Here is a 27,777-nt window from a genome sequence, read left to right as displayed (position 1 = left end):
ACACAAGCAATGAAGATTCCTGATTTCTTTCTTAAGCCCATGGCATTGAGATTTCCTGTGGACCTCAGTGGTTCCTATTCTTGTTTATTTCAATGAGTTCTTGCTTGGAGAATTTGACAGAGATCAGATGTGTTACTTTGAATATAATAGATTCTAGCATCTTGGTGGGCAGAGCATGGCCAAGCTCACACAAGTGCATTGTTTGGCACTGAGAGAGTGCCAGTTGCTCTCCACAGACTTCTCATCCTCTTACTGTTATAGTCATTATATTATGGTGACCCTCACAGGGACCACCTGAGGAAATATTTGGCCTGGTTTGCCATTGAGGAAACCAAGACTAAGATAAGTTGATATAGCTTGATCAAGGTTGCACAGTTCAGTAAGGTGGAGCCAGGGATCAGGCCTTTTATAATTCTGACATAGCCTGGCTGTTGTACACCTCTTTCAGCCACTTTTTATCCATGGGGTCTCTGCATCAGTTTCTTATGAGTACCTTATTTTTCAAATCTGCATCTCCTATGGTGTTCAGCTCCTCATTCCTAAAGGTCACAAATGTTCCAAGGTGCCTGGTAGCACTCTCTGTACAGGACGGCGACTCTGAGAGTCATTTTAATCTTTTTTTTTTTTCCAGAAAAGAAAACAAGTTTTGTAGGGTTACATGGTATCCTTGAGACAAGAAAAGTGCTCATAAAATGCAAATTATAAGGAAAAGGGATTTGAAGGAAATGAGCTTCCGGCAGCTTTGTAAGGCCACTGGGCTACATAGGGACTACTTAGCACCTCAGGTACTCATCTTTAATATGGGAAGAGCAGTGTTTCACTGTGGTATTGGTAATTGGTAACAGCATTCACAGAGATAGCACAAAGCATTTGGACAATTGTCTCTGTTACTAATCCAGCTGACGCTCTGGCTTTGCCTCAGACCTGCCGGCTGGGATCAGATATTGGAGCTGGTCTTCCTACTGGGACTCTCGATGGTTCTTTTTTCTAGTCAGCTTTGAGCCATTCTATCTGGGTGGTGCTCATGGGGTTGCCCTACAGACTGACAGTTCGGTGTCTGCCTCCTTGCAGGTCAGCCAGCTGCCTTAGACTTGCCCAAGATACCCTGACACAGGATTCATAGAAGATATATTTGTTTAACCCTTCCAAATCTCCAAGGTCCCAACAGTGAACTCTAGGCTTCCACTAGTATTATTAAAGGGGTCAGTCATCCTAATTCTGCAAAGATACATGTATTCATTACTAAAGCTTGAGGGATGACTTATTAATTGGAAGTAGCAAAGGTTGGCATTTGAGAACATGTCTCATGCTTCATGGGTCAGCTTGGCAGTCCCTATCTTAGGACATTTCTCCAAATTCCTTTTCATGCATGTCTGACTACAATCTAATTTAGGTTCCATACTATGTTCCATACTATGTTGATTTTTAGAAGCTGTCACATGAAAGACAATCAGTGATATTAATAACCAGCATCTTGAAGTGAACACCTGTCTGATTCTTGGTACATTGTGTCCATATGGGCAATCATGGGATAGAAAGAAAACCTGGCCTCTATACTTAGTCTAGATCAGATTTAAAGATCAGTTGGGCTACTCATGAGAATAGTCTCTTGTGCTGATATAAAATAACCAAGTGGAGAACTTGGCCTGCTATTGAGATAGAGGGGGCCAAGAATTTTCTGAGGGCTAGCTGTCCCTATGCTCTTTAGTACTAGGAGTACTAGGAGTAGCTTATCAAGGACTCTGAGAAGAACTGGATGGATCCCTGCCCCACTTCTTCATGACCCCAGTGAGGGAAATGACATATGTGAGAATGTGAGGCCCAGAGCTTTTGTTAAAGGTCACTTGGCCTTTCTCTACCTTTTTTTCTACCACAAAGACTTCTGAAGTGCAATTGTTCAAACAGGTGCTTTGGAGAAAGAATCTCTGGTATACCTGGATAGCAATGGCTGAAAATTCCTGAAGCATGTGAACTGTGGCAGGGACAACTGGTATACCCTGGTGGCATTCTAACTCCAGAACAGTAGGCTTTGTCTGAGCTTATTTTTAAGCTTCTGTGTTCCAAATCTGTAGACAAGGTCCCCATTCCTGGATCTGTTGCCCAATAGTTTGCAAGAACACCAGCTGGTCATTTGGGATGGCCTCATCCAATGTCCCAGGCATTAATGAGAATGGGTTTCTCTGCAGCCGTTCTGAGGAACATTCTAAGCAGCCAGGGAGAGGATGCATAGGTGGGTTTCCCAAGGGCAGAAATGAATTCTGCTGCCCTTCCTCACCAGCTCTGGCTGGGACCTGAGGGATCCTCTGCTCTAATTCTCTCCGGGAGTCTCCCATGGCTGCCTCCTCTCAGCTGTCCATTCATAGAACTCTGGCCACGAACATCCCAGCTGGCAGCACCCACATTATGCTTGAGCTGCTTTTGGTAATCTGCCTAATGCCCTAATATGCAGGATTACTAGTACCTGGGGGAATGCCCATGTTCTGCAGTCCTCCCACCCAGGATGTGCTAGAGGCTGTGGTGGGCTTTCTTCTTCTATTTCTGGCAGTGGGGTGGGCATGAAAGGAGGACAGTTCTTCCCACTGTAGATCTGGGGAGCCCTAGGGGCACAGGACCAACATGATGGTTTGTATGGAGGCATGGAGGTATCTCCTTCCCTTGGGGGGATATTTTGAGTCATGATATTTCAGAGTTTTCAGCCCAAGTAGGCTGCAGAATGTCATGGTCATTCTTGTGAAATAAAGCCGAAATGGGTATATGGAAATTACAGACTCCCCCTCCCTTAAAGTCACAACCACTGATGTGTAAATGGCACAGAGCCTTGATGGTGGGCAAGAGCTCAAAGATGCGTTGATCAGAGTGCCACAAGGCCTGGGCCTCCCTCCCCTGTCCCCACAGCATGGTTCTCTGTGGTCCCCCATAAGACTGGGGCTCCTAGGACACAGAACTATGGGTTTAACTCACTACTCCTTGATTCCCAGGTGTTTCTGTTCAGAGAAACCAGTCAGGGTGACACTGGGCTATGGACTTCCCAAGGACAGGTCCAGTTTCACCAACTGTCACCATCTGTCTGGCAGGACAGAAGCTCCTTGTGCCATACGTCCAGCTGGGGGCATCTGTGTGCAGGTGCCTGGCTCAGCCTGACAGATGGGGAGGGGCACAGAGAAAGGCATGGAGTGTGGCTGGGAAGGGGTTTAAGCAGAAGGAACAGTAAAACTCAGAGGGGAATCTGTGTGTGCAGGCTCAGGGAAAACAGCTTACTATGTTAACCTGGAAAATGTGAAAGCACAGTGGGGCCATGAGGCCCAAGAGATGAAAGTTTCTTGTTCTTGCCTTCTACAAAGGCTCTCTAGAGTTGGTCGTTTGATCTGTCCCTTGGTCCTAAGGCTCTAGGCTCCAGCATGAGTTTCCCAGGATGGGAGATGCATCTAGCCCCTTGGATGGTCCAGAGGGAAACGGAGAAGTGATTTTTTTTTTTTCTGATCACAACCTTAGGGCATACAGGACCCAACCAGGGAAAGAAAGGCCTAGCACACCGAAGCCCTGATAAGAGAGGAGCTGAGCCTCTGGGGATGTGAAGGACAAGGGATAAAGTCAGATCTTCTCCTGCATGGTGAATCTCAGCTCTCACTAGGAAGGTTGCACATCCTGTCAGCCACCCATGTTCATTTCCAGTTTGACATTCAACTCCTTGAAGTAGGATTTATGTTTCTGGAGTGGTTCTTGGAGGACAAAGGATGGTGTTCCTCTGACCTTGATTTAACTAACCTCCCGAGGTGTAAGGACCTTGAGGACAGTCCCCTGAGGTACGGGTAGTGCCAGAAGTGGCTGCACTGCACACATGGAATGGTGACAGACCGTTCCCAGACCCTGGCAGAGTCAGTCACCCCCATATTCATCCTGTCCTATGGCCATCTGTCCCTGAGATGGCAGGACAGATTTGTGTGCCCCCCTCCTTTTGCTGTCAGACAGTGGGGTTTAAATTCTGACAGTGCCTTCTTGGGGCAGCTGTATCTGGTAAATGAGGACATTAGCACCTACCTCATAGGACTGCTGTGATCATGCTCATAATGGCAGCCAGTGTCATTATCATTACTGTGCTTTTTACTAATATTAGCCAGATCCTGTGCCTGCCAAGAACTGACGTTCATTTACTGCAGCTCTCTTCTATGCCCCTCCCCCTTCCCTCTTCCTCTTAGGTTCTCCCTTTCTTCTTTTCTTCCTTCTTTTCTTCCTTCTTTCCTTCCTTCCTTCCTTCCTTCCTTCCTTCCTTCCCATATTCTGCCCCTCTTCCTTCCTTCTCCCCATTCTCTTTCCTCCCTCTTTCCCTTCTCTGTTCCCCTTCCCTCTCTTCTTCGTTCTCTTCCTTCCTTCTCTTCACTTCTTCTCTTTTCTCCTTCCTCCTTCCTGTCTCTTTCCCCTCTGTCTCCTTCCCTCTTCTTCCCCTTCTTTGCTCCTCTCCATAGCCCCCCCCACCATCCTCCTTCCCAGCCCTCCTCTTTCTTCCTCTACGCCATTAAAATGAATTTGTACTTACTGGAGTCTGCAGTATTTAAGCTGTAAAGCTGACAGTGGTCTCTCCTGTGTAGCTCCACTGCAGTGATGAAAGTACATAGCCTTCCAGATAGACATGAAAAATCTTACCTAGACAGGGATGGTATGTCCACTAGGGTGGTTAGGAAAGGGTCAGGGATCAGATGAGTGTCTCAGGCAACACCCAGGAGACGAGTGTGTGGATACTGGGGCCGAGGGAGCTACCAATGCTAACAGCCTCTATGTAGAGGTAGTCCTGAACAGTTCTGGCAGCACGGGGAATCCAATGCAGCTGCAGTGAGAGGAGTGGGTTTCAGACCCTCTGGTGACATATAGGAATGGGTGGGACAGTGTGAGGACTGACTTGTCTTCAGAGAAGAGAGGGGATATTTCAGAAGGGTGTTGGGCACAGTGACAAAGTGATTATGATTAGCTTAAAACAAACAAACAAACAAACAAACAAACAAACAAAAAAGCCTATATTCTCCTTTCCAGATGACCATTGCCTGAACTACTCTTGAGGCTGTATCTGGTCTTTGCTACTACGTGGGCTCTTTTTTCCAGTCTTTATACCCCTCCCAGTTTCATACCCAACACCAGACAGAAGAGAAAAAGGATGAGATAGAGAGAGAGCCCTAAATCTAATTCTTTTGTTTCTTCTTTGACTATGGCTGCTAACAAACAACATTCAACCTCCCTAAATGGCCAACAACCACACTCTCAGGGACCCTAGTATTTATATACCCTCTGAAACATTCCCAGAATTCCAAAATTCACACAATCACAGAAATTATCTGCAGCTGGTAAAACCACATGTCTGTTAGAGCATGAGGCAAATCATAGTCAGCTGCTGCAGACAGTCCAAAGCAGCCCCACATCCTACCGGAGGGGACTGAGACCATTCTGCTTTTAGGTGTCTCTCAGCTTCCCATGCCTACTTTCTCTAAAGACTTTCTTTACCCTCAGACTGCAGCACTTAGGCTAGATGCAAGTCCACCATACAGCTGTGCCTAGTTGAGATGAGTGGGTGGGCGGGGCTTGGGATAGATAGAACTCAGGGGCCTCTGAAAGAAAGCTGAGGGACTCTTTACTGGGACTCCTCCCAAGGTGGACACTGGTGACGGGGATGGGGAAGCTGTAGCACAGACTCAGTACTCAGGGTGGGAGCTTTGCCAGCACTACTGCCCCACTCCCACTTGTTTCTCTGCCTCTTCTGTATGCTTCTGTCTCCTCCTCTAAGCATCTTTGTGTCTGTTTCCATGTCTGGTGGTTGGTCCTCCTGAGGATGGAGCAGTGTAGTCCAAAGGTTGCAGCGAGTATCTCTCTTGGTAAGGGAGAAGTTCACACAGTGATATCCTGCCTTCTCTTGTCAGTGGTAGAGTCCTCTTCAGGGAAGTGGCAAGTTTGGGGGAGTTGGATGGGTGCTTTGCCATTCAGGGCAAAGCATGTCTGCCATAGAAGATAAGGGGAGACACAAAGTCCCAGGACCCAGAAACTGCCTCACTGTGTACAACCCTGTCCCTCCTTGGAAAGGAGAGATTGGTCCTATGGAGCCGAGAGCCAGGATGCATCTAAGACATCACTTGGTTTAGCCTGCCTAGTGTGGGAATTCCCCCTAGCTGTGCTGGATAGGGTCCCACAGTCTTGCTGGGACCTGCAGAAGTCTTCTGTTCTGTTGTCACTTTAAGGAGGCTTACTCTAGACCAATGGCCTTCCCAGGGCCCAGTGGTCCTGGGAAGCTGTGACAATTGGGGTCTCACTTAACACCGCTTGAACCGCTGTGCCTTTCACACCTTCTCAGAGTGGGGTGCTTCTCCCCACTCTGCACAAAGGACGCAAATGTTCAGAGTCAACATGACCAAAGGGAGTAGAGTACACCCAAGTCCTCGTGGGCTCTCTGCTCATACCTTGAGCCCTTAGGCTCTCTGCTGTCCCAGGTGACACCTGCTGTCAATTACTGACTCTGTAAAATGGTCTGTGAAATGGCATGTATCTGCTGGATTTAAGAAAGATGAATGCACAGAAAAATTTTACATCCTAATTGTTAAAGCCAGTTCTGACTTCATAGGTGGGGATCATCACTGCTCTAGTAAACTCTATTTACCCTAATGCCTCTCACCTCCCCTCTCACCTCCTGCAATGTTCCCAGCAGGGCCACTCAACCCTCCAGGTCCCACCCCCTTCCCTCTGGTATGTGGAATTATAACATTAGTAGAGGGGTGTGGGACTTTGCCTTCTAAGCACAGAATCCCCCAGCTAACCTGGCAGGCTGGCACAGGGCTTGCTGCAACTCCCTGCTTCTGTGGCCCCTCCCCCAGTCCTGCCTCCCACGTGTGGTAATTACGCTCACAACATCTAGTGTAAGCAAATAATAACAAGGGCATTATCTTCTGTTAGTTTGTGTTTTTCCTTGCCTATCATAAAGCAATTAAAATAATGAATGCCTTGTAAAACAATAGGTAAGAGGGTTGGTGAAATAGCACGCTATGCGCCGTATACCTCTTGTGCAGTGAATTATAGATGCATTAAAACCATGGTGGCTGCAGGGGACTCCCTGCCTCTGGGCCTTTTCCATGCTGAAAAGTGTCTGTCCTTTGAGACACCAGGTTCAAGCAGCAGGAAATTGGCCCTCAGAGGTGGCAGCCAGAGACCAGTTGGCTGGTGTTATGTGTAGCTCATTTGGTAAGTGTGCTTGCCTAGCGTGAGGAAAGTCCTGCGCCTGATTTCTAGTACTGCATAAAGTGGTAGTGGTGGTGTGTGCCTATAACCTCAGAGCTCAGCAGGTAGAGGCAGGGGAGCTTAAGTTCAAGGTCGTCTTTGTCTATATAAGTTAAGGCACTTGAGGTTACCTGAGACCCTGTCTCAAAAACGTTTGGGTTGAAAGCACATCTTTCCCTTAGCCCTCACCATTCATTGGCCTGCTCTGAAAGTAGCAGGTGATTCTGGCTGAAGAGGATTCTAGGAGCGGGCTGGGGTTAAGTCTGTCATCTATTTGGGATAAACAAGGCCTGTGGTTCTCTAAGTCAACCTCAGGAATGAACATCAGATAAAACTGTGGGTTCTGGAGCAGGTCTGGCACTCTGAGTAGCCGAATACCACTTGGGCTTTTGATTTTGGTGCTAGCTTGAGCCTGAGAACCAGTGCACTCCAGTGTCAATGTCAGATATGAGGTGGAGGTGGGACATTTTGGGACTTGGTACTGAGTTGCTGTTATGTGCCTTTGGGCACTGTTTCGTTCTGGGGAGCTGGCAGTTTTGCCCCTGTCCCCATCTCACAGGGCATTCCCTGAAGTGGTAGGAGGGCTAGGTTTCTGTTTGGACTATGTAACTCATCTGCCATGGCTGACAAAGATCACATCCTGCCAGTCCTCCTGGAGCCTCAGCACCAGGACTAGAGTTAACAGACCACTGACACCAGCCTCGGAGGCTTGAGCAGCAGATGTCACACAAATCAGAGGGGCCCCAAGGCCTCCTTCCCTCAGGCTCCCACTGGGCTTGTTCTAGTTCCTGCTGCTTAAAGCACTGGAGAGTAACCTGCCATGCTCATCCAGTCCTCCAGCCCCAGCTTCTCAGTCCTACTCTACCAGAGCCAGGGGCAGCTGGAGGAGAGAAGCGGGAGTCAGGGACATCCCCAAGACCAACGACTCACCCAGTCCTCCCCTCCCCCACTTCCCTGGTCTCACTGTGCCCACCCTTCTCCTCATCAAAGGTTTCCACCTCTGCCTTTGGTTCCCCTCCCCAGTCCCACTTTAGTCCAAAGCACAATGATCCCCAGTGTTTGTCTCTTTGAAAATGAATACCAGTATTATAAGTGATGAGTATAATTTGCTGACATCTTTTTCCATCTCCATCTGCATTAATAATCTCAGTGGGTGTTTGAGTAGGATCTATTGAAATTTGATTTTAGAGTGACGAGTCTCTAGTGTATGTATAACCCATGTATTTTGGACATATTTATAGAGATATTTGCTTACCTGGAATTTAAATTTGACTGAGCATTCTATATTTTACTTTGTATCCCCAAACCCAGGGCTCTGGAGGTGACAAAGAGCAGATACTCAGAATTCTTTGTAGCCATTCATCCAAAGTTTAGATTTCTTGGGGTTGTTGTTGTTATTTTTGTTTTATTTTGTTTTATTTGCTTGGGCTCTGTGGTCCAAGCTGACTTTAAACTTGTGGATGATCCTCTTGCTGCAGCCTCCTGAGAGTACAGGTGTGGGTCACCATGCCCAATTTCCTTCATATTTACTATGCTAGCTTTGTGTTTAGGACTGTGTCAGGTACAGCAGTGTTGCAGCAGGGGATGTAAATGAAATAAATTAGTGAATTATGGACTGTAGATAGAGGGTTCAAGAGCTATGGAGAACAGTGAAACAAAACAGTGACATTGGGAGAAGAGAGTTAATGTTTTTCAGAGGGTAGTGGTTGAGACACTGAGAGTGCCTGGGTGAAAAACATAAGGAAACAGAGGCAGAAGCAAGCCTTGAGTACCAAAGGATGAGAGCACCCTAGATTCGGCACTGTGTGCAAATGTGTACCAGCTTCACACGGGCTCTGGATATCTGAAGGCTCTGTACTTTAAGCATATTTCAAGTCTGCAAGGGGAAACTTATTGCCTCTTGTAACTCAAAGAACCGGACTTTAGACACCGCTGGATGAAGGCATTCAGATGATGACATTAGTGATCCATGTTGTCTTCCTTTCAGGGAAGGGTTCAGTTTCCCTGACTGTTCCAGCAAGTGGACCATACTTAAGTCTTATTGGCTTGGCAGAGGTCATCTGACTCTCCCTAGTCCAAGCACTAAGGGATAGAATGAATGACCTATCTGTCTGCATCATTGCTAGATCATCGAGAGGCCATCCTGAGTCCCTTTGGAATGGCATAGATGCCGAGGGAAAGGTGGGGCATTAGTAAATGGAGGAAGGCTGGCACTAGGAAGGCAGGGTGACTCGTGCAGAGACTTTGTGAGGATTGTGACTTAGCTTCTCTGTGACCTGAGGCAGGCATGTGAAGTGGTCAAAGAACAGTGCAGCCTCCTGTCTGTCCCAAGGCCGTTCTAAATGGAAATTTACGAAAGGATTCTTCGGGAGCCACAGCACGCACGTGGAGGTCAGAGACCAGTTGGGTGTCAGTCTTCTCTGTCCACCTCGTTTGAGCTAGAACCTCTCTTTGGCTGGTCTCTGTTGTGTATGCTACCAGGCTAGTTGACCTGTGAGCTTCCAGGGATCTGGAGATCCTGCCGTCTCAGTGCTCCATCTTTCTGTGGGAGTGCTGAAGTTAAGATGTACTCTACCATGCCCAGCTTGTCCTAGGTTTGGAGGACTTAGTCTTATGTTCTTGCACATGCATGGAAAGTGCTTTACCCATTAAGCAATCTCCACAGCTTGGTTTTTAAAAAATAAAATCCTTAGGGATCTCTCCTTCCCCACCTCTGTATCTTTATGCCACATTCCCTCATCTGGGAAACCCTTTGGGTTTGGATTCTTTATGGGTAAGGATCTGATTTAAATCCAGCTGTTTCCTATGTCTCAACTCTGGTTCTCTCTGTTGCCAGGAGGCCCAGAAGATAAACAATGGCTCCAGCCAGGCAGATGGTACTCTCAAGCCAGTGGACGAAAAAGAGGAGGTGGTGGCAGCCGAGGTCGGCTGGATGACATCTGTGAAGGACTGGGCAGGGGTGATGATATCCGCCCAGACACTGACTGGCAGAGTCCTGGTGAGTCCCTGGCCCCTCCTATATGAGGTGGTCTTGTATCTGCAAAGGGGGTTTGCTTGTGAGAGGTGATGATGCTCTGATTTTTCTCCAGGTCACCTGGGGTGAGTGGCCAGTGCTCCACGGAGCTCTCAGATCAGCATGGTTATCTTCACACATATCTAAGCCTGCAGTGTAGGGCCATCTGCAGACAGTAGGCCAGCATTGTGCACTCACAACCTGCTTGCAGGTTACACCGAACTTTCTCAGTCAGTAAAACAGATGTACACATGTGGGCACAAAATCTCTCATGCACACACCATACCTGTATGATCTCAGGATAAAGAGTGGGGTATAGCAACATAAACCAAAACCATGCCCAAAGTTTGTCAGTCCAGGGCTCAAAAGTCTACCTATACCACTTATGAGAGAGAGAGACAGAGACACAGAGACACAGAGGCACAGAGAGAGACAGGGACACAGAGACAGAGACTCAGAGATAGAGTGACACAGATACACATAGACACACATAGACAGAGACAGAGAGACAGAAACAGAGAAACAGACACAGAAACACATAAAGAAAGAGAGAGGGAGAGGAAGAGAGGAGAATATATGTGTGCGTTTAGGCACACGCTCATGTGTGTGTTGGTTTATACAAGTTCCTACTGCTGTCCTCTAGTGACTTGAAGAACTTGCTTGGGTTCATTGTCCTATTCTGTAGTGTGTGAGCGAGCTCCTGAACAGCTTCTGGTGTGCATGTGTGTATGTATTGGGGGTGGGATACAGTGTGTATGTGTGATGTATGTGTGTATTGGGGTACAATGTGTATGTGCAAGGTGTGTGTGTGTGTATGTATGTGTGGGGTATAGGTGTGTGTGTGTGTGTGTGTGTGTGTGTGTGTGTGTGGTATAGTGTATCTTTGTGTAGGGGATATGTTGTATGTGTGTATAGTATAGTGTATGTTTGTGTGTGTGTGTGTGTGCGCGTGTGCGTGTGTGTGTGTGTGTGTGTGTGTGTGTGTGTGTGTGTGTGTGTGTGTGTATGCATGCTGTGTTCTTATATTTCTTAGGTGCCCTGTTTCTGATTCTGTCACTTAGGCCCTCCACAGTTAGGGTTCACACAGGCACACCTTGCCTCTCTTATCTACTTATAGCAAACTTGGCCTCACCAGTTTGCCTTGTGAGCCCCTGTTTTGGGTTAAGAATCGTGACTAAGGCAGGCTTGCTGGGGCCAAAGGGCTACTGAGGTTATCAGTGTTTCAGTGCAAAGAATGGAGAAGAAATGGGCAGGTGGGGATGTCACTTATCCCTGCCAGGCCCATGACCTAGCCTAGGTGGCTTCCTTTCCTATTTCAGCCCTGGTTGGTGGCTTCCTTGGGTTTTCTCTGGGTCAGGAGTTTCCCGCTGATGCAGCCAGGTAACTTATCCCCAGGACTTTGAAATATGTTCTGTGCAGGTCACCTTCTTGGGCTTGAGGTAGGGGTTCAGCCAAGAGTTAATTGGCTGGCATTTAGAATAAGCAGGGACCTCATCAGCTACTGGATCAAAGATCAAGCTGGGACCTGGGGTACTATGTCTAGTTCCCCAGAAACTGCTTCTTCAGCAAGAAGGTGAATGCAAATGAAGAAGGGGAGGAGAGTCTCACTCAAATCCTTACTGTCAGTGTTTAGGATAGGTGCCTGCTGGAGGGAGTGGGGAAGGTACTCCATGCCCTGCATGAGGAACTCAGCCAAATTATCTGGTGGGAGAGCAGGACCCTGGGATCCAAGGAACCTTCTTTGAGCTTAGGCCAAAGAGTTAAATTGGCACTAGCTGAAGGCTGACTTCAAAAGAGGGGAGGTGGACATTGGCACTTTTGAGGACAGAGAAACTGGCCAGATCAGTTGCTACAAGGGGGAAAACAGAGGACAGTTAGGACCTTTGTGAACCAAGAGAGGATCTGATGAGGATTTGCATGTGGCTTGCTGCTGGAGTGGGGGGGGGGGGGGAACGGGACGGGACGGGACTGTCATTTATCCCCTCATCTAATTCTATAGGTAGTTTCTGTTGCTCTTCCACACAGAGATCTGAATAGACTTTGCCCTAGAGACAACCGAGGTTGGGTTCTGGGTCTGCATATGCTTGTGCAACAGGGGCAAAGCCATGCCTTCCACATATATGGTGGCTGCTCTGTATAGTAATGAGAATGATATATGATAGCCATACTTTGAATTTTGAATGAGCAAGTTTAAGAACATAAGCCAAAGTAAAAGGGGAACTAGCACACAGTGTATAGATATCCAAGTATCATCAAACTGGTGTACAAAGTATCCAGCAGACATGACAGACATGAGCTGGAAAAATTGAGACAGTCAATTGGAATTCCCAAATTGAATGTCCCTCCACCCCATGGGTAAGCTTCTCATGGCTGATGTTCCAGTTTCTCCTTCCCACTGTAGGTACTTTATTATGGGATGGGCAGTAGTTATATCCATTACCACTACTAGTACTACATTATTGCTAGTGTGACATCTATTATTATCCTCAGCCTGTTTTACCCTCCCTGTCACAGAGATTGTGGGGGCAGTCCACCACAGGAAAGGAGCCTTGGAGGGCTCTGAGACAAACCTGCTTAGGTCTGAAATAGGGAAGGAGCAGGCCCATTTCAGAGTCATCTTCTATGTGAGCCCATGCAGCACATGATGATAGTTTGCCAGTGTAATGTATGTCACCACAGCCACGGCAGACACAGGGTGGCAGGGAGGGAATGATGTCATAGTTGCACTTGTCCAATCCTCTTGTCTGATGAGGTGGGAAATAAGCACGGACATTAGCAGTAGAGTTCTTGCTTAGCATGCACCAGGTCCCAGGTTCAATGATGAGTACCAAGAAATCTGGAGAAAGGCTAAATGTGATGTGCATCCTAGGACTTGGGAGGCTGGGGTAGGAGAATCACAAGTGTAAAGAAAGCCTGTGCTACACATCAATATCTTGCTTTAGAAACAAACAACAAAATTTCTGACCAGAGGGAAGGGGGGACTTTTTGGTTGGTCAGCGGTCAGCTAGGAGAAGTGCCTAAGACAGAAAGCTTGCTCACTCTTTAGTTTCCCCTTTCAAAAGTAGATGAGCATCTTGAAAGCCGAAGGGAGGAAATGATGTCTTCAAGGAAAGCAAGTTGTATGAGCAGCACATGGTACATCATTGGACTCTGGAGATTGGTCCAATGAGGCCAAGGGCCAAGAAGGCCAAGGCATTGAGTTTAAAGAAGGCCTGGAAGGTTGCCTGGAGACAGCTTGTCTGGCCTGAGAATACCAAGCTAATGAATTTGGGCAGAGTTTCTAGGACAAGGAGATTTTGACAGTGGGGTACTGTGGTTGTCTGCCGTATAGCCACCTGGGTGGAGGTGGCTACTCAGAGGGAGAGCTCCTGAGACAACTTAGGGTAGTGAGCTGCTACCTTAGTGATAGCATGCTAGGGAAGACAAGATTTGAAGTGTAGGTAGGTCACAAGTTCAGGGAGGTAGAGATAGGAGTGATGTTGTACGGTTGGGGAGCATAAGGCCAAGCACTACCCAAACGCATCAACATGGCTAATGATGTACTATCAACTATGTTATGGAAGGCATCTTGTGAGCCCTGTACTGTGTCAGCCTTGTTCCTTGCCATGGGCCATGCCATTGTATTCACTCACATATCCTACATAGTTGTTGGGTTGCAGGGTGTTCTAGTTTCATTCCTGTTGCCATGATTAAACACCCAGACAAAAAAGCAACTTAGGGGAGAAGGGGTTTCTATCAGCTTATAATTCCAGGTTACAGTTCACACTGTGGGAAAGTTAAGGTGGCAGGAACTTCAGGAGATGTCAAGACTAGATAAAGAACAAATGCATCATGCCCATTTGGTTGCTTATTTGTACTCAGCTAGGTTTCTCCCTTAAGACATTTGGGAGCCCCTGCCTAGGGAATGGTGCTGCCCACAGTGGACAGGTCTTCCCACATCATTTAACTTAATGAAGACAGTTTCCTAGAGACATGTCCACTGGCCAACCCACAGCAGACAATCTGTCATCAAGTCTCTTCCCAAGTGATTTAGTGTTGTGGCAAGTTGACAATTACAGCTAACATGGAGGCTCATCACAAGGAAGTAAGCTAATCTTACCAAAGAATCTATCTCTCCTTGACAACTGAGAAAAAGCATGGCTCAGGGAGGGATTTTGTTTGGAAAAGAGAAAGCAAAGCAGCTGTTAGTGGCAGAGCCAGCTAGGTAGATATATGGACCTCAGAGGCTCAGCTCAGTGTTCCTTCTGGATTATGACTGCCTAGGTAAGGACAATGCCGTTTCTAAGTCTCTACCCAATGTTGCTCTGAGTGCGATGATCTAATATTACTGTCCTAGAGCCAGCCAGGTCTGAGACCCCAGTCTTGACCATCTTAACCCTCACAGGTAGAAGCAGCTTCAACCCAATCCTTCTTGCTTAGGGCTGTCCAAGGTGTTAGCTGATCTCTGGTCTCCTTGAAGAAAGTCCTGCCAAAGTGCTGGATCCCCTTGAAGGGATGGATCCCTGCAGCACAGAGCAGTGTCTCAGAAGACTTTGAGGAGAATGCAGAGCCTGGCTTTGTACAGAACACAGATTTTACCAGCACACAGGACAAAGCTGCCCTGCATGATCTGAGCCCAACACTGTGTTTGTTTTGAGCTGTCCAGATGTTTATCCCTGTGACAGTGGGACCGTTTCCCTTCCCCAGTTTTCAATCTGTTTTCTTTGATGCATGCTTAGGAGCTTGCAGGTGAGACTATTAAGGTTGGAATATGGTAGGTAAGGTCTAGCTGGGGAAGGATTAGCTAAGTAGCCTAGATTATCTGTAACAACTGATCTTGCTAAGTACCACATTCATTTGATAAATGGTAATTTCTTAACAGCTCTGGCTGTGTACTCCATACAGGCACAAAACAGTGAGCAAAAACAAACAAACAAAACCAAATGTGAGTTACGCATACTGTTGGATTAAATAGATAATTGTCTAGTTCCATCCCAGGAATGGCAGGTGGTCGGCAGTATTCAGCTGGGCCTCAGCACCAAAATGGTCAGTTCTTTGACTCCAAGGTTTCAGGTCTCAGTCTCTCTCCTTAGGATCAAGCTTCCTAAACAAAAACCAGAGAGGCTGATGGGTGGAGCTCTCCTCTGAAACACGGGCCTAAACCATAGGTTAACAGAGTGATGCCATGCAGACAAGGTAGTCTCTTCCTTTGTTTCATTTTTTAAATTAAAGAATATTTTCTTTAAAAGTTTTAATAAAGAAACAAAGTGGTGTGTGTGTCTGTGTGTGTGTGATATGGTTATGAGTATGTAGGCTTATGTACCTGTGCAGCTGGATATAAAGACCAAAGCAGGGCACCCAGTGTCGTCTTCCACATTGCATTGTGAGAAAGGGACTCTCTGAACTGAGAACTGAACATTTGGGCTAGGCTGGCTTGACTGGGGCTCTTGTGATATGCCTGTATCTGCTCCCACTCCACCCTGTCAGGGTTGAAATATGGAGCCATGCCTGACTTTCTACCAAGGTGTGTTAGGGATTAGAACTCAGGTCCTTATGCCTACTGCATACTAGCTCTTAACCACTTAGCTACCTCCCTAGCCTCCAAATTAATGACTGTGAAAGTAAAATTGTGTCTCTCTGTCTGCAGGTCCATCATCAATGTATTCAATCAATCACCTATCAAAAATATTGGGGCAAAATTGCAACTCATTGAATGTGTATGTCCTCTTTTTCTTCCTTTTCTTTTCTTTTCTTTTCTTTTCTTTCCCCCCCCCCTCTCTCTCTCTCTCTCTCTCTCTCTCTCTTTCTTTCTTTCTTTCTTTCTTTCTTTCTTTCTTTCTTTTAATTTTTGTCATCCCTAATGAACATAGTGGAGCAGCTATTACCATCACATTTACACTGTGTTAAGTATTGCAAGTAATCTAGGGATAGTTTCAAGCCTACGGGAGGATGCGCGTAGGCTTTCTGCAAGTACTACACCATTTATATAAGGGACATGTACATCTTTAGATTTGATACCCACAGGGAGTCTTGGAAGCAGTCTCCCACAGATGCTGATGGACAATCGTAGAACAGTACATGCTTATTTTAGAATTCTGGAACATGTTGGAAGAATCGCTGAGAAGTTCCATTTTAGGATATGGAGTTGGCCTACACTCAGTAAGACTTCAATATGAAGGAAGATGTCTTTAGGATTCTTCTCAAATACTTGGGCGTTGCTGAGGATCACGTTGCCTATATTTCACCTAATTTACTTCAGGCACACACTCCCGGAGAAATTAAATAAGCTGCTTTCACTAGAAATCATGGATTTGTCAGCTAGCACCATGATTATTTTAAGTTGGAAAAGGGGTAATATTTGGTGGCTGTTGTGAGCCAAGGTTGACTGACCTACACAGAGAAGCCAAAGTTTGGATTTTATGTGGGCTCATTTCTCCTACTTTTCTCTTTTCCATTCTCTTTCCTTCTCTGTCTTGAGTTCCTTAATTATTTCCTAATTTGTGTGTGTGTGTGTGTGTGTGTGTGTGTGTGTGTGTGTGTGTGTGTGTGCTGTTAGGTGTTTCGTACATTTTTGTGAGCCAGATTAAACCCTTGAAGGCTGAAGTGGTATCTCAAGACAGGGGGCAAGAAACACATGGGCCAGCTTTTGTTTGTTAGTTTGTAAATTATAAACTCACAAAGCTAAAATCAATGAAAATATTTTAGTTCAAGGTTGGCAAATATTCCTGTTGTAAACATTGTTAGGCTTTGTGAACTATACAGACTCCATGTTAACTACTTCATCTGCCATTTTGATTTGAAAGTAGTCACAAACATCTACACTGTTTGGAATGTGTATTCCAATAAAACTTTATTGACAGAAGCAGGTGATGGACCCATGTGCTTTGTTTCATAAGTAGCAGTTTATTCTCTTACTTTATAAAGCAATCAAAAGGTAAGAATCTTATAGAATAAGAGTAATAGTAGTGGAGAATCCATTTACAAGGAAGAAAGATGTAGACACACACAAACAAACATACAAACAAATTGCCCCCTCCCCCAATCTCCACAAACATTCCATTTCTGAATAGTTACATTCATCTCCATTGTTCTCGGAGCAACTGTCACTCTAAGAAACCTGTCTTGTGGCTAATAGTAGCTTTACCACAAGGTTTGAGCCATGACTGCATTGCCTGGACTTTCTGTCAAATCGATGACAGATGCCATGGTTTGTGATTCTCTTAAAGAACTGATTTCCCCAACACAGTAACTGGCTCCCTGGGCAAAGATAAAGCCATTAGCATTGTTCATGTTAGTTCATTTTCCCACTTGCTTATGCTACTGCACTTGAACGTTGCTCCAGGAAACATGCAAATATAATTCCACCAACTGAAAACATTTGCTATTTGCTTTCACGTCTAGGGGAGGCTTTATCAATGTATGGAGAAACAAAATGCCAGTCTCACCCTTTACTGTTCATTCTAAATAGGTCACATGGGTATCATTTGACACATTATATACCCAACCCAGGCCATTTTATTCTTATCTTCAGGGGCTCAAGAGAAACATACATGCTCAGCATGCCTTTCAAGCAGAAGCCACTGCATTGGGTTAATGGGGTAAAGTAGCTGTGCTGTGCCTGCTGAACTGTTTGAACATGGCACTTGATCAGTGAACCTGAGGAGGGGTGCACATGGGCACCATGAATCTTCTTTGTGACATGTGTTACTGTCATTCATTACTTACCATGGGGGGGGTTGGGGGTGGCGCTGATGTGGGCTGTGTCTCTTGTGTGTATCATAGCCCTTATCAGTGAAACACGGTAGCAAATTTGCACACAGCACACATGTCCATTTTCTTCCCTCTTCCCCACATCCATTCTTTATCCTTTCATATTTTGGGCAATGCTACATAAAACTGTCGCAGCATCAACAGTTACTCTATAGAGCAGAAAGAATAGGAATCTTTGGCAGTTGTATTATGGGTAGTGATGTATTGCTGCTTCTCTTCTGTCCCATTGGAAGCCAACAGGTTTTATTGGCATGAACACCCTTAAGGGAGGGGGGTTGAGTCAAACGACTCACATAGTAATTCACCAATAGGATTTAAATTATGCCTCTTTATTTTATCCTGTGTGAGTATGTTGGTGTTAGTCAGGAAATCATAGATGATATGTTATATTTTTATATGGTTAAGTAACTGTTTTGACTTTGATAGAAGAGGCACCAGAGTTATGACACTTGTTATTTGTGACCCAGTACCATTTATTCAGATGGAAGAGTATGTCACAGGAGCGGTTGCACTGATCAGGCTCCTACCTCAGGTTGCGAGCTGCCTGTTGCTAGAGATGCTCACAACTGTCTTCTGACATAACTACCAACAATTGGCCAAGCTGAATCCTCACTGCTTTAATTAAGTGCCATTGAATGCAAGAGATGCTTTGGGATAAAAATGATCCTCTGGGAACTTGAACAGACTTCATTTCCTAGCTGATCGTGGGGATTGCCCATGCATGCCAGCCTATGGATGCTTACAGAGGCATCTGGAGCAGGAGCGTAAAAAGCTTCTGTACTCACACAAACTTCTAGTCCTTTTTTTTTTTTAATTTAAAAAGATATATTTATTCACATATAATATTCTGGGGGCAGGGCACGTCACACAATAAAGTCAACAAACAACTTGTTAGAGTTAGTTTTCTACTTTCTGTTACCATTTGGGTCCCTGGGATTGAACACGGGTGGTCAGACTTGGTGGCAAGCCCCTTTACCCACGGAACCGTTTCACTGGCCAGGGCAGCTTCAGTCCTTATTTCCCTATGGAATCCTTTTCCCATAGCACAGGAGTGACGCCGCTGAACCTACCCAACCATCTGATGCATGTGGGCCAGAGTGGTTCACTGCTCTGTTGGTATGGCTTAGGAGCAAAAGATCGTTTTTCGTATTTTCAAATTACTTTAGAAAAATCTAAAACAAAATATTTTGTAACACATGGAAAGTATACAAAATTCAAATTTCATTGCCCTCAAAATTTAATTGTCATAAAAGCCATGCAAGTTCATTTATATTGCAGCTGTGGCTACTTTTGTAACACAGTACAGTAAGGATACAAGGAGCATCCATAGAGTCCCAAACTCTCACCAGCCTAAAAACAGTTACTGTCTGGTCCCATGGTAAAAAAGTTTGCCACCCTCCCTTGAAACTGGTGAAATTCTTCCCAAAGAATTTTCTAAGCTGCCCACTGCACAAGGTAATAGATAGGATGTAATATTTTTGCAGTCTCTGAACAATGCACCTATATTGCTTCCGTAAGCTCAATTGAGTCTTAAGTAGAGACTAGGAAGCGATAGAAGCTGGGCTGAGTGGCCCCAGGCTGCTAGCAAGTTCTCTGTTGTTTGTTCTTTTAGCAGGTTCAGCCTAGGGGCTGGACACAGTCTGCTTCTGAGATCATCATAGCAAAGTCACCCCTTGCACTTTCTCTCATGGCTACCCTCCTGCAGTCTGCTACCCAAGGCCCTTCATCCCCGACATCCACAGATCCACAGCACTGTCCTTCCCTCTCACTGAATCCTTGTGTGAGGACCATCCTGATTCAGGTCTGTCTATAAGGCGGGGTCTCAGCCCACCCTGGCTGCTGGCCTGTAAACTGGTACTCAGTGTACCCAGCTCCCCAGTGTGCCCCGTAAAAAAGCCCAGCTGCTAATTTTACTAGCTGGCAGGATGGCTCCTCTGGCCTTCCCAGAGCAGATGGGAAAAGGAAGGACAGACTTAGAAATCAGACAGCTCTGGAGAAAGAAAGATCCTTCTGGCCCAAGAGTTTCATGCTGAACACCACAGTGTCCCCAAACATTGTTCATGGTATGGTAACTCCTATGCCTTTGGATGTCCAAGAGAATGGGGCCTGGATAGGGGTAGTACCTACTTTTGCTTTTATCTCAACCATTTGCCTGACCACCTCTCTGGAACTAGTTCCCATATATTTATTGGTATATTATAATGGAATGTCCCTTCCCGCCCTGTTTAACCTCTGTTGGGCTGCAAGCTAGGAGTTCTGTCCTTCAAGAAGGGTCTGACTGGGACCTCTTTTCAGCAGCTTGAATCACTGGCTAGGTCATCAGAACATACCAGGAGGTGAGATGGAACACTCTGTAACAACAAATATTCTGTATTCCTGGCAAGGAGCTGCTGCGGTATGGTCCTTGGAATACAGAGGGCCTCTGTGTGTGTTGTGGCTGAAGCTGCAGCCAGGCTACCATCCCTGTCTAACCTCTCCTCGGGGCTTTCATTCTGGGCCAATAGCTTCATCTTCTGAAGCCACAATTTCTTCATCTTGCTGGTGGGGAGAATGCCAGACTCTGGGTCTTCCTGTTGTGGTGATAAGTTCTTGAATGCATGCCAGAAAACTGCCTCTTGTGTGGCTAGTGCTCAATAAACATTGGCTCCCATGGTTTGTGTTACCTGTCAGCCCAGGCACAATGTTATAGTGGCTGTCACGGAGAGCCATGAAGGCAGGGAGGGGAGGGGAGAGGGTAAAACAAAATTTTTTTCCACAGAGAGAGAGAGAGAGAGAGAGAGAGAGAGAGAGAGGGAGAGAGAGAGAGAGAGAGAGAGAGAGAGAGAGAGAGAGAGAGAGAGAGAGAGAGAGAGATACAGAGAGACAGAGAGACAGAGAGAGAGAGAGTTCTCTAAACACTGAGCAAGGCTGCTGGGCAGTTCTGGGTATAGCTAGCCATCCCTCATGTGGGTCTAGTGTGGGTCTAGTCAGTCAGTGTTTGTCCTGTGCACACCCTTCATTCAGGTCCATCCAGGGTCTGGTCTTCCTGAGACTGGACTGGCTCGTGCCAGCCTGACTCATCGTTGTCAAGCTGGCCAGGAAATTCTCACTTCATATCTAGCCTCCCTGAGCTGTGCAAGGGCCAGAGGTGGGGTTGTACTCAGCTCCCTGGAGCTGTCCTTGTGGGCATGTGTGTCACAGGAAAACCTTTACCAGGATAACAGATAAGTCTCAAGGAAAGAGGGTCAAATGCATTCAGTATGGTCTCCATGCCCAGTTTTCCCTCGAGACAGAGTGAGCCTGACAGAGTATGTGGCTGATTTCAGTGGGCATGTCAACAGCACCATATGTGAAGTGTGTGTAACAGCCATTTTGGTGGCCACAGACCCATTGAAAAGACATGGAAAGGTGTGGCACTTTGCAGAAGATATGGGTGAACATAGTATGTACATGAATGTGTAAAAGTATGCATGTGAGGCATGTCCTCTGGACAACTATTGGAAATGAGCCCCCATTACAGGCACCAGATACCTCTTGTTTCTTACAGAAACTCTGCACAGGACAACAGATGCAAACTGAAAAAAACGGGATGCTTGGATGCTGTGGGGAGTCCCTCGAGCAGACCTGGGACCTCAGCATTTCTAATTCTAGTCTCACATCCTGCGAGTCCCTGCTGCTGGATCCCAAGGGGTGCATAAATATGTTTATATGACTAACATATAAGCGGCCTTCTGCCTTACTGCCCTCCTGCCTCTTTTCCTTCCTTCCAGACCAGTAAGAGTTGGTGCCCCCTGGAGGCTTAGAATGGAATAGGCGGTTCGGAGCTTTTCAGTCAGGGCATGCAGTGATTCTCCTCCTTGCTTCTCGAGCCCTCAGAGGTTTAGATGTGGCTACTTGTGAGGAAAAAAAAAAAATCTCTTAGTGGGCTGTGACTGCCTTTAGAACCTCCATTCCAGCTGCGAGAAAGTTTAGTAGAGAGACTCAAAAATAGAGACGACGGTGGCGATGAAGTCGCTCACACTAGGGACCACATGCAAGCTGATGCTTCCGAGTTTAGTTTGCGAGGCTATGTTTAGGAGGAGGCAGACGGACTCGTGCCTGTGGGCCCTAAACACTCCAATCTGGAGGACTAGGAGCCCCATTTAGAGAGTCAGGTTCCAGAAAAAGGCATCTTCCAGAAAAGACAATTTTAGGGAAATGATACCACCCAGAAGCTACCATTTGGCCTCAGAATGTTTTTTATTATAAGAATTGTTCTTTCAAGTTTGGGTAGAGAGAGAAAGAAGGCTTGGCAGTTGTTTCTTGCCTGTCTGTCTTGAGGAATCAGAACACTCATAAACTTAATTAAATGCACCCAAGCCTCTTACGCAGCAGGGCTCTGTTTTGCCCATCTAGTTAATTTCAGTTAATGAAATTAGCCATGTGCTGATATGGACAGCCCGGGAAGATGAAGCCAGCAATCTCTGGGTGGTAGCTTGGGTCACAGTGTGTAAAACTGCGGGGACATGGGTTTTCATTTAACCTGGGACTTCCAAGGATCCTTCCATCTATGTGCCTCCGCCCTAGGCAAGCATACCACTGGGCCTTTCTTGTTTAGAAGAGATGGTTAATCCAGACAGTAAATGGACTAGTCACACCGGCTCTTCCACAGGCATAGAAGTCCAGGATCCAGTAGACGAGCTGAGAGGTTCAAGAAACTCTCTTCTTGCCCATTGTGTCAGCCCTCTCTTTTCCTGTTTAATGTCCCCCACCCCACATATTTTGTGACTATGGCTAGAGCAACTTTCCTAAGGAAAGTAGAGGATAGCTCACCAGGAAGGAGAAAAAAAAAAAACCAACCAAACAAACAAACAAAAAAAAAAACAATCGCCATAGTTGTCTGCACTTACAACAATAATGCCATGAAACAGAGGCCAGGTCACAGAAAGAGGGTATTTCAAAGGACAACAGTTGCCTGGTTTCTGGCTGTCCTCAAACCCTGCTAGATCTGTTGGCCTGTGAACTTTGTTTTGTTTGAGATGGTGTCTCCCTCTCAGGGGCCCAGAGTTCATCAAGTAGTCTAGAACTGATGACTAAGGAGCCCAGAGATCTGTCTGTCTCTGCATGGAGTTTGGAAGACCCCAGAGAGCCATCTTGACCATCCTCCGAGCTTCTGGAGAAAGGTCTGGGTGTGATGGATTTATTGAAGAGTCTATGCTGAACTGGTTTTACGGACTGGACACGCAGAGAACGATCTATCTGGGTTTCTGTCCCTGCCTAGAGGACAACCCCTGGCAAAAGGAAAGCTGACGCTTTAAGTAGCTGTTAGGGAAGCTACCATGATTTTATGATCTGGGTAACTTAGTTTCTTAGCCACCTCAGAGTTTTCCAGAAGGTTTAGATTGCCGATCTGCAGAGGCAGATCGCTTGGTCAAGCGCTTGCCTCATAACGACAGTGACCCCAATGTAAGCTCTGGGACCAACATAGAAAAGCCATGTGCCATGGTACATACTTAATAATCCCTGCTCTGGGCGGCTCCATCCTAAACAAAACAAGAAACAAAGTGTGCCTGAGAGATGACACTTGAGCCTGTCCTCTAGCCTCCACAAAAGCATATTTCCCTGCTTGCTCCAGTGTGTGTGTGTGTGTGTGTGTGTGTGTGTGTGTGTGTGCGCGCCCCCCTCCCCCCTCCCTCCCCGGAACTCCAGGCCCAGTTTGAGATCAATCCACACAGGTACAAAACTCTCCTGTTAAAAGAACTAATGGTGAACATAAAGCCACGTCCTAATCCCGCCTCTGCAGTAACCTTCTTGAGTGACCTTGAGCAAGTCAGGACCTCAGAGTCTCCATGGGTAAAATGATAAGTGTCAGGTGTTTTAGAGCAGTCTGTTCCTTCTCAGGCTCCCCAGGCTCTGGGCTCCAGCATCCCCCTACTTACTTACAGCCAGAAAGGCTCATGGGAACTCGCCTTCCTTAGACATGGAAGGCACTTGACCCTGTGCTCAGCGCTGGGAGAGCTGCACGCTCGTCTTTTTCTTGGCTGTTGGTCCCATTGGGAGGATGTAGGTAGATCTGGGAAGTCTCTTCCTGGCCTTCCATGAAGGTTAGTGAATGGTCTCAAGTCTTCTTCTCATGGCTTACAGGCCTGGGGGGGGGGGGGCGTCACTGCTTTTCACTCACCTCCTTTGATCTTTTCCCTGTCTGAATCTCTTCCACATAGCCACAAACATACAAAGAAGGGGATCATCTCTCTAGAAGGGAGTGGCCATGGGGTTGACGGGGGCGGGGGGGGGGGGAGGATGCCACAGGAGAAGGACCTATACCTTCCAAGGAGTTGGTTTCTTTATAGATGTTTCAGCCTTGGAGCCTGCATTAGATATTATTTATTTAATATTTATTTATTTATTTATTTATTTATTTATTTATTTATTTATTGCTATAATAAAATCCCTAGAAAGAAGTGACTTAAAGGTTTCAGAAACCAGAATTTGTCTACTGTAGCAGGAAAAGCCTAGGGAAGTCGGTGGCTCCTCACAGCTGTGGCAGCCAGTGCATGAGGCTGGCTGTTCCCAGCTCAAATGGATGGAGAAACAGAGAGTGTGGGCCAGAAGGGGCTAGGTTATAACCCATAAGGCTAAGCCCCACAAGGATCCACTTCTTCCCACGAGGCTTCAACTCCTGAAGTTCTACAACTTCCCAAAGCAGCATCCTAGATGAGGACCATGTATTCAAAACATGTGCTTGTGGGAATCTGTGCTAGATCCCCTTACTGAGCCATCTTCATGGAGTCAGCCTTCTCTAAGGGATGCTCACTATGACTCTGGGTGAAGTGTGACAGTCCCACTCACCTACAATGATTTGAAGGGATGTCCTTCCACCAGCCTTTGCTTTAGGAGACCCCAGATGACAGATGTCCCTCTCTACCACCTGGGTAGTTTTTGAAGGTCATTTTTTTTTTTCTGTTTCAGAGACAGGAACTTCTCTATCTTTGCATGTATGAATGTTTCATAAGTGGCATGTTTACTTAAAAGAATGACTGCCAGAGGCAGGAAGGAGTGAGGATCCGTTAATGTGGAGTAAGGTAGCAGACTCAGGGGGCTACCAAACAAAAAATGAAACCCTACGCAGGCTACCTCCCAAAGTTATGTGAGGGTACCCAACGCTGTGGGTGATCCATGACATTCAGATTGCAGTCGTTTCCCAAATGAAGCTTCGAGTTAACTTCCTAGATGAGCTGAAGAAAAACAACTGCCACACGCCCTCAGTGGACTATTTCAAGTGTTTCCAATTTAATTAACATGATCCTAAGCAAAGGATGTCCACATTCTTGGGAGGAAGGCTTGTCCTTCCCTGGTCCTCAGTGATGAAGCATTACTCTTTGTCAGTTCACCTTCTCAGGTTTTTCCCCCTGAGAGTTTGAGCACAGGAAGCCAGTTTCCATAGTCCCCTGGCCTGAAGGGAGCTGCACACTGAGGCTCATGGCTATACTATTGAATAGACCTTGTAGACAAAACTCAGCAAGACACTCAAAAATTTATAAAAGCTTCTTTTTCTTTCGCCCTGGACTAAGATGGAGAGATGAAGGTGGAACTGGAGTGGGGGGTGGGGGGTAAGAATTTATTTCTCTTTCATCTAGGTTTGTGTCTGCTACAGCCTCTGGTCCTAATAATTTCTGCTGTGGAATTTAATTTTCCCAGACTTGGATTCCTCCTCCTTTTGCCAAAGGTAGTATAGTCTGGAAATGTGAAGTGACAGGAGAAACAGCCCCCACTTCCTGCAAGATAATTTTGTGTACATTAAACAGACACATTAAGCCATTTAGAGGAGAGGTGTTTGTTCTCCGGAGTCTGGAGGAAATCTGAATTTCTAATTCTGGACTCTTTAATAATTTTCAAAAGAACTGAGGGTACTAATTAACTGTCTTTGAACTTCCTTAGGCTGTCATCTATGCCCTGATCTCAAAGTAGGGACTGAATTCTCTACCTCTATGAGATTCTTAGACTGGACACCAGCCTTGGGGGTGGAATTGAACAGACTTTGAGATGTAAACTAATATACAGAGGGGAAAAGACACAAGGTCACATTTGAACTCCCAGCTTTGAGTCAAGGCAAGAGGCTTTATGCTATATTTTTTCCACTCTATTGTGATTGCTAAGTCTTGGAAAGAAAGCCAAAAGAGAAGGAAACAAACAAACAAACACAGTAAAAATACAAAACAGCAGCAACAAGATGGGGTAGGACTTAGGACTTAGTTGAGGGTGTTTAGGACACAGACTGTTTTCTTGCTCTTGTATTTAAGGATTGAAAGAGATCTAATCCAGGGACTTTTCATTTCCTGGGTCCATTCAGGTGGTGCCTCTATAGAAAGCTTTGCCAAAGATCCACAGCTCTGTAATAAAGAGCTGCCAAGGCTCTGCCCTAAAGAATGTGACTCATGAGTAAGTTCTGCCATGAGAGAAGACTAGAAGGTGGCCTGGCCAGCATGGCTGTGTCTGCCTTAGCTATTTGAGACCATGTCACTTGCATTTCCTTAATGATTAAACTGAGGTTTGCCTGAAGTCATGCAGTTCGTCCCAGGCAGGGTGCTGACTAGAACCTGTCTCCTGATCATGTGTAGTATGCTGATAACTCAGATCTGTAGGGTAGATCTCTCAGAGAACCAGGAAGCTTGTCAGCTTCCTGTGTGAGCCTTTTGCTTTTCCTTTTCTCTTAAAAATTTCTTTTCATACTGCAGCCTGACTTCAGATTTTTCCATCTGGAGATTTCTTTTTAGTGTTTGGAGGAGCAGAGGGGGCGGATTTCATAGCCACATTGCTTCGGCAGAAAAACAGAAATGCAGTTTTCCAGTGTGCTGTGTCCACTCCCCAAATTCTTTTAGCACCCAGCGTGAGCCAGTCTCGGCCCTCCTACTATAAAGTTCTCCCAGCCCACTCCTGGGGTCCATTCTCTCATCTCTACAGCTGCCTTCCCTGTGCCCCACTCCCCCAGTACCATAAAAAGCTTGTGGGGGCTGATGACGTCATGGTCTCCTTCCTTCATAGCCAGGACCTCCTATTTCTTCCTGTTTCCCCCGCACCCCCTTCATGCTCTTTCTTGTCAGCTATTCATACTCACATCTTAATGGCTGTGCCTACAAAGATAAATACGTTTTGCCTCTGACCAAAAGCAGTTTCTGGTCTGACTTGAATTTCAGAGTCTGCCTGAGTTTGCAGGAAGGAAGCAGGGGCAGAGTCCTCGGTTTCATCTGGGGAGCCATAAAAGTTTGCTAAGAGTTTATTATCCCCATCAAGATGAAAATGGAATTCCAAGGCTTCAGATATGAAAGATAAATAACCAGGCAAGCTTCCGCTTCCATGAAAGCCAAGTTCCCTTTGCTGGTTTTATGAGTCTACCTGCTGTGCCCTCACCCTGGCATTCATCTCCTGGTGATGTCAGATAAAGCCTTCCCCGGGGACTTATGCAAAACTGGGATGGAATAGAGAATTTCAGGCCATTGGAGGAATTTGCGAGAAGGATGACTGATCACATTCTTGGATGATAACTGCCATGCAATCTCAGTACTTGCTCTTCTCTTTCCAGTATAATGGGGGTTGGAATAAAATGCCCATTAATTGGAAGATCCAGGTTGGCTTAGAGTCTAGGGTTGTGAATTATCCAGCCTATGGGCAATAGAACTGCCTATAGTTCCACACAGCGGGTGGCGGTGGTGGAGCGACTCTTACATTTAAAGGTGCCTAAGATTCTCAGATCTGACTCGCATGAGCTGCTAGTGAGGACAGCTACGAAAGATGCCTGCTTCTGCATACAG

The 27,777-nt window shown here is 46.2% G+C and overlaps 1 protein-coding gene across 55 annotated transcripts in view; it reads left to right on the top strand.

The window, feature by feature from the left end:
* The window catches only part of Kcnma1 (potassium large conductance calcium-activated channel, subfamily M, alpha member 1), a 712,823-nt gene that overhangs the window by 191,725 nt on the left and 493,321 nt on the right, over positions 1 to 27,777 (top strand). For 54 of the 55 annotated variants that reach the window (XM_017315884.2, XM_017315873.2, XM_017315871.2 and 51 more), the window contains exon 2: positions 10,085 to 10,246. The exons of the other annotated variant lie outside the window; for it this stretch is intronic. In XM_017315884.2, coding sequence (XP_017171373.1) covers positions 10,085 to 10,246 — 162 coding nt within the window. The remainder of the gene's footprint in view (positions 1 to 10,084; positions 10,247 to 27,777) is intronic. 55 annotated transcript variants of the gene reach the window in all.

The sequence above is a fragment of the Mus musculus genome, chromosome 14, assembly GCF_000001635.26.
Source record: "Mus musculus strain C57BL/6J chromosome 14, GRCm38.p6 C57BL/6J".
Lineage (NCBI taxonomy): Eukaryota > Metazoa > Chordata > Mammalia > Rodentia > Muridae > Mus > Mus musculus.
This window is presented reverse-complemented; position numbering and strand designations above follow the sequence as displayed.